Source organism: Synchiropus splendidus, chromosome 4 (genome assembly GCF_027744825.2).
Source record: "Synchiropus splendidus isolate RoL2022-P1 chromosome 4, RoL_Sspl_1.0, whole genome shotgun sequence".
Lineage (NCBI taxonomy): Eukaryota > Metazoa > Chordata > Actinopteri > Syngnathiformes > Callionymidae > Synchiropus > Synchiropus splendidus.
The window spans coordinates 26,760,848-26,774,237 of NC_071337.1; the positions used below are offsets into that span (position 1 = coordinate 26,760,848).

The 13,390-nt window shown below is 44.0% G+C and overlaps 1 protein-coding gene across 2 annotated transcripts in view; it reads right to left on the minus strand.

Annotated features, from left to right (window-relative positions):
* The window catches only part of LOC128756824 (ankyrin repeat and BTB/POZ domain-containing protein 3-A), a 147,100-nt gene that overhangs the window by 24,718 nt on the left and 108,992 nt on the right, over positions 1 to 13,390 (minus strand). For both annotated transcript variants that reach the window (XM_053861547.1, XM_053861546.1), the window contains exon 3: positions 3,798 to 4,005. In XM_053861547.1, the coding sequence (XP_053717522.1) occupies positions 3,798 to 4,005 (208 nt within the window). The remainder of the gene's footprint in view (positions 1 to 3,797; positions 4,006 to 13,390) is intronic.

Consider the following 13,390-nt stretch of genomic DNA (forward strand, 5'->3'; position numbering starts at 1 on the left):
ACTGAGATCAACGCTGGCTTCACAGCTATTACTCCTGAGAGTCGGGTTAGGCTCAAGACACTAAGCAGACAGGATCATCACTAGATCCCAACAGTGGAGTTCATGGAGCTCAGAAGTAAAAAAAAAACGCTCAATAACTTCAGTACTATAAAGACTCAGAGAGCAATGACTGTGCAATGTGCTGTGTTTGGGACTGGAATTGCTGGTTGTGTGAAGAGAGGAACAGCTTATGAGAGAAAATGATTCTGCCAAAAAAAAGACATGTACATAGAACAGTGCTCAAGTGCAACGCAAGACGCCCTGTAAATATTCTGGCCCTGTCTGTCTACACGTCAATATGACTGACAGTTTGTTTGATCAGAGGTGTGAAACTCAATCACAGTTGGAAAAACAAAGAAGACGAAGTCCAACCAACCACAAAACACATCACAGCTGTTGCATTAGATTAGATTAGATTAGATTGGAATATATTATAGACAATGAAGACACACACTGAAGGACAAAGATGTACGCAAAGCAACAGTAAACATAAAACACAATGCTGCACTGCATTGCATAATAGACTATTCAACTGTCTTTATTCTTCCCACAATGGGGACATTTTGGTTGTTGCTGCAACATAACAAACATCAGAGACATAACAGACAAACTTTAAACAATAAACTAAATAAATAAATGTTGACAATGAACAATGATGGGAGTCATTGTTTACCACTGTGAAATTAGGACAGGAAGGAACAACATATTCTCTCCTCTGTGCAGTGAAAGCGGATCCGTCTGCCAATGAAAGTGGACAGTGTCCTGGTGGGGGTGAGACAGGTTGGCCATCATGGACGACAGCTTGGCCACAGTCCTCCTGTCGTCCACCTCCTCCAATGAGCGCGGTTACACGACGCCCCAGAAAACCTTATTATTGTGTAGGTCCAGCTTAGTTTGGACTTTGAAATCAATGTAAAAAGCTTAGTCCTACTGGAGGGAAATTTCAATTTCTCTTAGTTGGACGAACCAACCTGGATTATTAGGTTACTAGCTGGCATGTAACCAAGTAGCTCGACTATGATCAGACTGGTTGCTTCAGATACATAGCAGAAGTAAGAAGATGGCGCTGATCAGCAGATGTGAGATTTTTCTTCAACGTCCTTTTCTCAGGCCCTTTTAATCATTAGTTCACATGAGCAGATTAGAAGACGTGATTTGTTGGTTTAAGGAGACAACATAACTACCATGTTAGCATGGTTGCTAAGTTAGCCGAGGCTCACGCCGGTCAGCAAAAGTGTCACTCTGTGCTTTAGATGTTCCACATCTATCATTCTTGTGATACAAAGGAAACAGTCTCCTGAATATTGAATTTTATTCAGTAACTTGCAAGTTTAATCCAGACGTCTGTTGAAGGAAGCGTGTTGATGACAGCCGTTGAATATGACAGTCTCAGTCCTCTTCCATCCAGGGAACCGGAGAGACTTAAGAGCTCACTGTGCCACCTCTTGTCAATGACAGTATTTCAGCTCTGAAAGAACCCCTCTTAACTGGTCTCTTCTGGTCTCTGTCCCGAATACTCCCTGCCCTGTGGACTACTCCACAGAAACTGACTGACTCCAACACAGTCATAGAAGGTCCTCAGCAGTGTTCCCTGCACCCTGAAGGACCTCAGCCTCCTGAACAGGCACAGCATGCTCCGCCCTTTTTTTGCTCAGGGGAACGGCCAGACACTTAATGATGCCACCCTCTCGCGGTCAGTAGCCAGGATGTTCTCCTGTGCAGGTGGACTGCTGTGGCCCAATGGTTATGATCAGTGCTTCACAAAAATAATCAGATTTTTCAAAAACTATCATGAAATTCTTTTCTTGTGTTGTTTGTGAGGGTCAGACTGGACAGTTTTTTACTTAAGAGATAATATTTTTGATTTGGGTCAGTACAGTGGTACCTCGGTTCTCGACCACAATCCGTTCCAGACGGCCGTTTGAGAAGCGATTTGTTCGAAATCTGAATCGATTTTTCCCATTACAATGAATGGAAAAAGAAGGAATGCGTTCCAAGCCTTAAAATAGGCTTTTGTAGGAGTGAATGTAGAGTGTCTGCTGCAGGTGCGCTGTTCCTCTATGTGTGTGGCCGCTGCATGTGGGAGGGGTTGCCGAGTGAGTGACGTCTCTCCAGAAGTGAAGAGGTGCCCGGTGCGTGTCCAGCTCTGAATGTGCGCTTCTGTGCAGTTTGGCTGTGACAAAGTCATAAACCAAGTAACGCTCTGTCCCAGACTCGCCTCATCCCTGTCCCAGCTCCAGCCCACAACAGGACATCAAACCCTGGAGGTGTGGAGAGCGAGCACCTCCCCAGTGACACTCTACCACGGTCCAGTGCGGAGACAGGAAAGGTTTTACACCTCAATATGAGGAAAAAACAGTCAGTAAATGTAGCTAACGGGACACGTCTGCATACAGAGGCTGCGTTATACACAATCACAAAGCGTGCCGTGGGTCAGCTGATCGGCCCGCGCACGTTATGTTTTTACCGGCTTTTTTCGGGGGCGTTCGAGTTCAGGCTTTTCGTTCAAAATCCGAAGCAAAAAAATCTTGAAATTTTTGTTTGTCTGTCAGACAAGGTGAAATACTTCACGTTGCCATTTTCTACGAGGACGAGAGTCACCTGCATCACCACAAGCAAACTTTTTAATCCATAATCAAATTCCATCTGATCCAGTCAAAGTGCGCCACATGGGTCTCCAAATACTGAAAGTTTGAGGACCATAATATTGAGCTTCTCTCTGCCATTGTTATATCGCACTCCCATTCTTCTCTGTGTGATTGGCGCCCTGGCTGCTTGTCTTCGACCGTTCAGCTGAATGCCAAATAGAGAATCTAGTATCTCTCCACACATGGAGGCCCGCTGACATGTCGCTCCGGCTGACATTCCTTTAATATCTCCAGAGTCTCCCTGGAGCTGAGGAAATGTGTTGGAATATGTGTCAAAGCAAGTAAAGGCATTCAGCAGTGTCGACCATGGAGCCACTCAAACTACTCAAAGGCAGTCAAACATTGCTACCATCAACAAACCAGATATTCTTACACAATACTGCACATACTAACTTCCTCCTAACATACCCAAGCTAATTCTGTTGCAAGTACTTGTATAGGCACAACAACACACCAAGTAGCACAAAGTCAAACATGCACTCACCTACACAACACCATTGTGGAGTGTGCACAGATATGAAGAGAATACAAACTCAAACGTACCGCAAAACTGTATACAAATATAGGCAGACTGTTCTACAAACACACACCACCCCCACAACTAAATGAAACCCTAGAAAACATACAACTAATAGACATAATATACTTTCATACAAAACAAATATGAAAACACAAAACACTTGGGTACAGTCAGAAAAGACGAATCAACCTTGAACAGACAGGTGCTCAAAAAAACAAAAACAATAACTGCCGACAATAATAACAACACACACTAATGAACCACACACATATATATGCCAAAATAAATTCTTAAATCAAACAACTACACACACAAATAAATCAGCAAGAGTAGAAATAATGTTGTTCACAGGTGCACCAGTAATGCATCCTAGTTTGCTGTTATGTTATTTGTACAACGTGGAGACATACCTGCCCAAATCGGCATGAAAAACTCTTCCATTCTGACTATAAAGCATCCTGTGTGATCCTGAGGCATGTGTCGTCCCTAAACAAACACTTCTCAGGATGCAATAGTCTTTCAAATGAAAATGAGAACAAACTCCTACAGACGGCAAGAGAAACCAAGATGGCAGTTTCAGGTAAACTCACCTCTCAGTCTGCAAGGTGACTTTTGAGGGCTCAACATTGGGATTTTCCCACTCCATCTGCGGACAGTGCATGAAGTAACACAATGTGTAGAGGGCCTCCGGCTCCCAGTGTATCGTGGTGTTGCTCTTTTGGTGGACTGGAGTCCCACTTCCAGAGTTCTTGATGTGAAGTGGTTGAAGGTGGTGCATGGCCCGTGACACCAGATCACCTGCAGCGGAGGATGTCATTGTTATCTTCAATATAAGACACAGGAAATGATGCATAAGGATGACACATCAATTCTCTGTAGAATCCATTCAGCCTGTCTTCCCTCCCACTACCCACATCAGCACTCTGACACACACGTGATGAAGTAGAGGACACCTCCATTCATAGGCCCACTGATTCACACAACATTAAGCCATACACACATGCCCACTCACTCCTCTCTAAATGGGAAATTACCGCTGTGAAATGGAATCTTACGCTCATTGTGCCCCTCACATTAAAACCTCAGAGATTTTTTTTTATTTATTTGATCAACTACATCCTTTCATTTTACAAATCATTTAGACACAGAAAAATGAACAAATTGGACAATATTACATGAGAAAAATATAAGACGTTAAAATAAATTTGAATAAAATGGTCATGTGTGTCTGCTATATTGAGTATTTTATACTTTTAGTTTGTTGAGAGTGTTTTTCCCACCCGGAAGTAGCCTTCATCAGAAATCATAAAATAAGTTTTGTAAGTATTGTGGACGGATATAAGACAGTAGTGAGAGCTGCCATGAACTACAGTATAGAGCAGTGGAGCTTTAGGACACGCTTTAGGACACGCACTGTTTAATTGAAAGTTGTGACCTTGACCTTGACTATAACACAAGATATTTGTTTGATGATACAGTAAACCATATCCCCATCAGTAGGTTTTGCATCAACTTATCGCTGGCTAAACACGACCGATATGAACAGCTTTAAGCAGGGTGCAGTTTATTTGGTGGTTTTGCACCTTGAAGTACTTGTACAATATATTTTTGTGGTGTAGAGGTGAAAGATTGTTGCTGCCCGATGTTTTTTCCAGTCAGGTTTTTAAACAGAACTGATGGTACATTATGAGTATTGATGCCCGGGACCATGAGTTTGTTTCAGATAACCATGTCCATGAAGCATATAGAAATAGAAACGAGTGCATCAGAGGGCTGGAGGTGCGGTTCCTGGGTGTCATGATTGGTGTGAACATGGAGGATGATTGAGGAAGGTTAAGGTGGAGGAGGCTGACTCACTGTGGGAGCCCCTGATGGGAAATCGCTTGACCACCATCCTGATGATACAGTATTGTTTCAGCTTGTCTCACAGTTAAATCTGCTTCTTCTTTTAACAAGACATTCCCCACATTTTACCAATGAATCATCGATATCTCCGGGAAGAGAAAAGGTCAATGACTTTACTGGAAGCTTCTCAAGCTGTGTGAGTGCTCAGCAGGGCTGAGGAGTGACTGATAGTCAAGGAAGTTTCTAATAGTCCTGAACTCCGGACGAAGCCTTTGTCCTTCAAATTCAATATCAGTGCAGATATTCGGTGGTGACATTTGGAAAGTAATAACTCCCTGATTTGCCAAATTCCCTGGCGTTTATCAAGAATAATGATCTGAGACAAAATGCTGCATATACACAGTGTAACGCTCTGCTGCATAGGTTTATGTGCATAAGAAGTCAAACCTGCCACTCACACCCGACTGTGTACAAATAAACATATCCCCTCCACCCTCAAACTCTCTTTTGTCATGTTCTAAAAAATAGACTTCTTTTATGACAGGTCAGGGTTTCTGCTTGAGACAAGAAAGCACCGAGGTTCACTGAGTTGAAGGCGAAGTTCACAATAGAGAAATCTTTAAATGAGTGTGTTGAGCAGCAGCAGAACAGACAGGTCCAGTCTTCGAGCCATTATATATGAAACATGTTGTTTGAATTACTCCGTGGTTGCGCCTGTCAAACTGTGATGGTTGAGTTGCCTTCAGAAGACATGTTTTTGACATTTGTATAAATTGAGGAGGAAACCCAGAGAAATCCACACACATGTCCGCTGTGACCGTAACACATCAGCTCATATCTTTGGAAGGGCTCTCATTCTTTCATTTTTTAAACTCTTTTGCTTGTGATAAACACTTCGAAATCATTCATGAATGATTAGTAACTATCCCATTTGGGGGTTCACGCTGCTGCAGTGTTGTCCTCATTGTGTTCACAGTCTCCTCCAGTGCTGCCGCTTCCAGTTTGGTCTCAAATGTAGTCAGCCAAAACCAAAATCACATTATCAAGCAAAGTGGTCAAACACTCCGCGGGCAGCTTATTGGAGGCCCATTCGAAGCAGCCACACTGATAATGAAGTTTGTTTCCTTGATGAAGTGTTGTGACTTTCGGCAGGAAAACATCAGCTCCCCTCTACTCCGACATCATTATCGAAATAACACTCTCTTGGTTTTTGAGCTTCATCTCAATTGAATTAATCGTCACAGTCGTCTGAGGAAACTGAGGAAGGAAACAGAAAAACAGAAGTCACTACTCTAATACAATGTCACAATGCGTTTGGCCACCAAAGTTGTATGTGACAAACCCGAGGTCTGTGGGGGCAAATCTGGCCAGCGAGTAATTTAGTGTGGCCCACAAGAGCCTGACAGAACTAAGCACAACTACACCACCAACAGAACATACCTGCAACAGACAAGTAGAGATTATCATAAGCAGGTAGGTGAAATATCAGACCACTGATCAATGTTGGTGCTTCAAGAGGAAAATCCCTCTGTGGGATTTGAACGTAGTTCATTCACAAACACTGTGTCACCCTCCTCCTCCAACTTTCTACACCAAATGTGTCAGTCTGCCTCTCCCAGGAAACTTTTTCTTTTCTCATGTCACTTCTCAACTCATCCCTGACCTTTCATTTAAACGACACAAAGCTTAGGCCTAGCACATGGTCTCAGGGGGAAGCGAGGTCCGTGGGTCCAGCTCCGATTGGACGAGCCTGCCGTCAGTTTGACAATGAACCAATGGGCCACGTTCTTTGTCACGAGTGGACGCTGTGCAGCAATAGATTTGACTGGACCTGGGCGTTGTCAATCAGAACCTCAAGCGTTCAACGGACCACTGGACTGAACTAATACAGTGGACTGCACTGACCCCAGCGGGCATTGCGCCTGATTACCCACATAAATTGCCAGCGTCTAACCTCAATGAACCCAGAAGTGACATGAATAAATGAAGGAGGGAAACCTCCAGAGTGACAACCAAACTCTGCAGTCACACTTGAGGCAGCTGTGCGATAACTGAAGTATTCTGCGTGACCTGATCATCGCAGCTCGATCGCTTCTGTGCTCCATAATTGAGGGTAGAGATGGAAGAGTCGCCCATGACGGTCTGACATATGATCATGGCCTGCGACTCTGCCCTGGCAAAGCAGAGGACGCTTCATCACCAGTGTGTAATTCAAGTGACTCTGCTCCAGGCCTCGGGGCACATTAGGAATCCTATTGAGTTATTAATCACAGTCAATTACGTGGCATGTCATCATCTTCAGTGTTACCTTTACCAGAAAGGCTGCAAGGGGATTTACTCAGACATGCATGTTTGAGTTGAAGCATTTGCTGTTTACGTCATCGCAGCCAGTGCAGTTTGGTTTATTACCATGTGTGTGTAAAATTCACACTCAGTTCATTTGACTTATCTGGGTCTTCACCCACAGCACCATCCACGAAGGAATCGAAACACAGCAAACATATCTGTTGCCACATTCTTCTCCTGAACCTTTGTGCCGAGAAAAGCCCCGATGGAGGGAAAATATGAACCCTTGAGGGATCCATCTTTTTGGGTTTTGATGATTCTCAGAATGGCTCAGTTAGAGGATTAACATTAAGTAACATGGAAAAAGATAATATCGCCAGAGGATCTGACAAGAAAGGAACTGAGTGAGAATGTAGAGGTAAAAAAGCACATGAATGAATCAGTCCTTCCGAGCACAGTAAATGGGCTGAGAGTGTATCCCGGTTGAATCAGATGAGATTGAAGAGGGAAAATGCGAAGGTCTGATGTGTTGCATTGTTCAATGGTTCAAATACAATGAGTCTTCAGATACACGAAGTGAATCACCTCCTGGGGAACAAGAGGCCGCGAACACAACCACTACGTGACGTCACATCGTCGCACACACTTTTGTGCGTGAGCAACACACACACAAAGCATGTTCCTAAAGTTATCTCTGATGTACTCCACAGCATTTTGTCATGGTACTTAAATACAGGGTCTTTGTCGAGGAGAAGCCACCGTATGAGGCCCTTTCAGCCAGTTGAGTGAAGAATGTTTTTTCTTGTTTTTATCTCCTCAACCTTCCCTTCCCATCACAGGAAGGTCTCTGGAGGAGTGCCGCCAGCACCGCTTCACTTCAGGCTACAAATCAGACACACACTTGTCATTCAGACATGTGAAACAGAACTTTTCCAGGACTCCCCTGTGATCACTGTTGCTGCAAGCAGATCCCCTCGACCAGATCTAATAGCGGAGCGGAAAGTCTGGCTGCTAGTTGACTGGCCGTCATTTAATTTGAGGAGGTGGTGCAGTACTTGAAGTTAGTGATCTCTTGACAAGCTACCAATAGCTAGTGAGTCACCTGTTGGAGACCACTGCAATAACAAACCCAAGCCATCAATCCAACATTCCTTGTCTTTCTCCTTTCTTGTCTTGGTTCTTTATTTCTGCTTTCTCTCCCATGTCGATGTGCGTCCCACTGTGCCAAATCCCTCCGTCATTTACCATCCTGCTATTCCACCCATGGGCTTCTTCTTTTTGGTATTTTCTTCTCAAAATTGCTATCCATCAATATTTCGCTGCGGTTGCCCGATTCTACCACAGCTGACCTCTGCAATCTCTTCATTGAGTTCTCGTGCTGCAAGATTTTCTTTTGTGCAAAATTCGATTCCAGGGGAGTAGAACTTAAAATGGTCTGTGAAGTTGCTCAAGTACAACTGAAGCATGTGCAGTACGTACTCACTTGACGGCAACAAGGGTATTCACATGAACTGCCAGAATTAGTATGCGAGTAGAATATATACATTAGATTAGATTAGATTAGATGGCCTTTAGTGTTCCCACAATGGGGAACTTCAACAAAAGAAAAATACTCATTCAGTTTGAGTGTATAATTCATCCTTAAATTTCTGCTCCATGTAATTACAGCTTAACTACTGAAGTAATGCAAAATTATTGTTATTATTATTATTAATAATTTATTTATTTATTTTGAGCATCATACTGTAGCACCTCAATGTTTATTTTGATTCTCTCAGACCTTAGACATGTTGCCCTCCGTGTGCATGACTGAATAGTACAAAAATATTTAAAGCATTGCAATTTGTTCTTATCTATATAGTAATAACAACATATTTTAACATGATTTGTTCCAAAAAACAATTGAATATATTGTCGCAGAAACCATATATTTTAAAAAAGAAAATACATAAATACAAATATACTGTCATGCTCTCTCTCTCTCTTCGTTTATTATGTTGAATGGTTGCACCATCTCTACTACAGCAACACATTTTGCTGGTGCTTTGGTTCAGTGCCACAACAGAAAGGATTTTGAATGTTAAACAAAATACATGTTCATCGTGCAAGATCATACACACACGGATGATTAATATTTACTCATCTTGCAAAGATTCATGCACATTTTGTTGCTAGTGAAAGGTGTAAATAAAACCCTGAACAGACAGGAAGAATGAAGACAATATTAATGCCATTAATATAAATTGCTTGTGTTGAGTTTAAGTATGTTCTCATCAATAATATAAGATAGTACCTAACAAATACAAGGACAATTTGTGGTCTGTTCATGTTGTCTGCAGTCTGACCCGTGGAGGAGGGAACGTCGGAAAAACCACAGACCGCAGGACATCCCTAAAGGCTGTCTGTTCCATCTCAGTTTTCTTCTCATATGGGTGATCACCCCTCACCTCCCAAAATAGAATATGAGACAGACAGACAGACAGACAGATGGAGGTTCTTTGTGGCATCTCTCAGGTACAGATTTGACCTTAAGATCATCGCACCCAGCGATGCAACACTCTGCAAAAATTATTATACTGCTGTTTATACGACTGGAATTCCTCTCCAGGAAATCAAACGCAGCATTGTGGTGCTTACATTTGCCACATGATGATGGTGAGCCACAGGAGATCCCATCTGTTGCAAAACCAGTGTTTCAGGCCATCACAGCTAAATCGGAGACTTTAGAAACTAATGGAATCCTGCGTGATAATGGCCCGTCGCCACTCGAGGAGCTTTGTGAAAGAAATATTCTTCATATAAATATTCACAGTGAAGAAATAACTGTGAGGAAACTGCTTTTCTATTTCGGTGTGAGTTTAGTGTTTTCTGACACATCACAGGAGATTTCCGAATCGAAACATCAGGCATCTGTTTTGGAAACTGTTTCAGAAAGTGCATTTCTGAAACTAGTTCTTCATGTTTGAAAACAAAAGAGTAGAGCCTGCAACTTGTGTTTTTGATTGACTGCTCTGTTTTCCATATTGCTGAACATATCCATAACGTCTTCAAGAGTGACGTTGGACACTGCGTCACTTCACTGGTAATAGTAATATCTTGCATATTTATATCTTGATAGATATACCAATATACCATTCGGCTCTAGTGGCAACTCATTTGAAACAGTCTGAAAACATAACTGAAATTGAACTATTGTAACTGCTCTGCACCGATCCATCTATGCACTGTCATCCCTCCATATCATGAACAGTCGACTGTGAAGTCTGAGCAGGAACTATTCATGCGGTATGCCAGCGATGGAACACTGGTTAACACATTATGCTTTACTTAAAGCATAATAAACAGCCTTTCACCACAACCTGCACATTCTTCATTAAAACCGCACATTCTGTTTCATATAAAACAGCTATCTCTGCCTGATCATGAGCAACTGCAGTTTCCTGCCATGACAATTTAAACATTGTGCCACACAGATAACAAGGATGGAGTTAGACAAGTGATGCATATGAATAAGTAAGCTCCATACGCCAGCCTAATAGCTGAGCCTTCAGAAAAGCAGCAGCCCTGAGCAGGGTGGAAGGTTAAACCAGAAGAGATGCAGCTGACTTTCTCATGAGGAGGTCAAAATTCTTGCAACATACTGCAGCCTGAGGAGAAAATGTACATCACAATGAGTCTGTTTTAAATCGCATAAAGTACATTCGTTTCAGCACATCTATTTCTCAAACCTATTGGACAGTTTCAAAAGCAAAAACGTCTAAGTAAAGCTGCTGTTTGAATGACTTTCTTTTGTTGGTATCAAAGAGATCACAAACAGGCTTTAATGGGTTTCTCCTGGAGTGAGGCAAACAGATGGATGAGCAGAGTCACCGCTGCCTCAACTGCTCATTGGAGCTATTTAGGTACTGCCCAAGCTAAATGAGGAAATATCTGTGACATTTAAGCTTAAAGCCGTGATACAACTCACTCTGGCGTCAATGGCGACAGGCACTCTACTGCCGGGTTTTGTCTTCACTTGGCATCATGCGGTGAACATGTCCATTTTATTAGACTTAGACTTAGACTTAGACTTAGACTTTCTTTATTGTCATTGCACAAAACATATTACTACATGATGGCAACGAAATTTCGGTCTGAGGCCTCCAGTTTCCAAAAACAAACGAAATGTCCAAAAATAAATAGATAGATAAATAATAATAAAATAATAACAGATAAGTGCCAAGTCCAGAGGATGTACAATTGAACAAATAAACAGTATTGCCGCTATTGTCCCATGTTCAGCAACCTGACAGCACCAGGAACAAAACTGTTCCTGAATCTGGTGGTTCTGCATCGGATGCTACGGAACCGTCTGCCAGATGGCAGGAGGGAGAACAGTGCATAGTTTGGATGAGTAGAGTCCGCGATGATCCTTTGTGCCCTGGATAAACAGCGAATATCTGCTATATCCTTGATGGCAGGGAGCGGGGTCCCGGTGATTTTCTCCGCTGTCCTCACCACCCTCTGCAGAGACTTCCAGTCTGATGCATTGCAGCTCCCAGACCAGACGGTGATGCAGCTGGTCAGCAGGCTCTCGATTGTCCCTCTGTAGAAGGTGGTCAGGATGGGGGGGGGCAGGGAAGCTCTTCTCATCCGCCTCAGGAAGTGCAGACGCTGCTGTGCCTTCTTTGCCAGGGAGGAGGTGTGGAGTGACCAGCTAAGATCGTCTGTGATGTGCACACCCAGGTATTTGGTTGTACTCACCACTTCCACAGCCCTGTCGTTGATGTAAAGAGGGGCATGGCTGTGTCTTGATCTCCCGAAGTCCACGACAATCTCCTTCGTCTTGTCGAGATTCAGGGCCAGATTGTTTGTCTCACACCAGTCCACCAGATGTTGCACCTCCTCCCTGTAGGCCAGTTCATCATTGTCCTGGATGAGACCCACAACCATTGTGTCGTCCGCGTACTTCAGGATGTGGTTGCTGCTATACTTGGGGCGACAGTCGTGGGTCAGCAGAGTGAACAGCAGTGGGCTGAGGACACATCCCTGAGGGGAGCCGATGTTCTGGGAGATAACACTTGACGTGTTACTTCCTACTTGGACAGACTGGGTTCTGTTGGTGAGAAAGTCCAGCAGCCAGTTGCACATGGAGGTCTCCACTCCTAGTTGCTCCAATTTATGTACCAGGTCCTGTGGGATGATGGTATTAAAAGCTGAGCTGAAGTCCAGGAACAGCATCCGAACCAGAGTGTTCTTCTTCTCTAGGTGCTCCAGGCTCAGGTGGAGAGCAGTGGAGATGGCGTCCTCAGTGGAGCGGTTCGACTGGTACGCAAACTGGAACGGGTCGAATGATGCGGGGAGTATGGAGACGATGTGGTCCTTCACCACCCTCTCGAAGCACTTCATGATGGTGGATGTTAGTGCAACGGGGCGAAAGTCGTTCAGACACGTGGTGGTCGGTTTCTTGGGCACAGGAATAATTATGGCCGACTTGAAACATGGAGGGACGACCGCCTGGATCAGAGAGGTGTTGAAGATGTCCGTGAGCACTTGGGACAGCTGGTCAGCACATTCCTTAATCAGTCGTCCAGGAATGTTGTCAGGGCCTGCAGCTTTACTTGCGTTCACCTTCCTCAGAGTTCTCTGCACCGTAGCGGTGTCCAGTCTGAGCGTCTGTTCGTCAGAGTGGGGGGCAGCTTTCCTCGCAGGGTTGGTATTGAGAGCTTCAAACCTTCCAAAGAAGCTATTCAGCTCATTGAGGAAGCTGATGTCGTCACGGCAGGGAGGGGGAGAGGCTTTATAGCCTGTGACCGTCTGGATGCCCTGCCACAGTTGCCTGGTGTTGCTGGCATTCTGAAAGAAGCCTTGGACCTTCCGACTGTGGGCGCGCTTCGCTGCCCGGATTTCACGGTTTAGATTCGCCCTCGCTGATCTGAGTGCCGCTCCATCTCCAGATTTGAACGCAGCATTTCGCTCCCTCAGTCTATCACGCACCTCTTTCGTCATCCAAGGCTTCTGATTGGCGCGAGTGACGATGGTCTTGTTGACTGTGACCCTCTCCATGCACCAG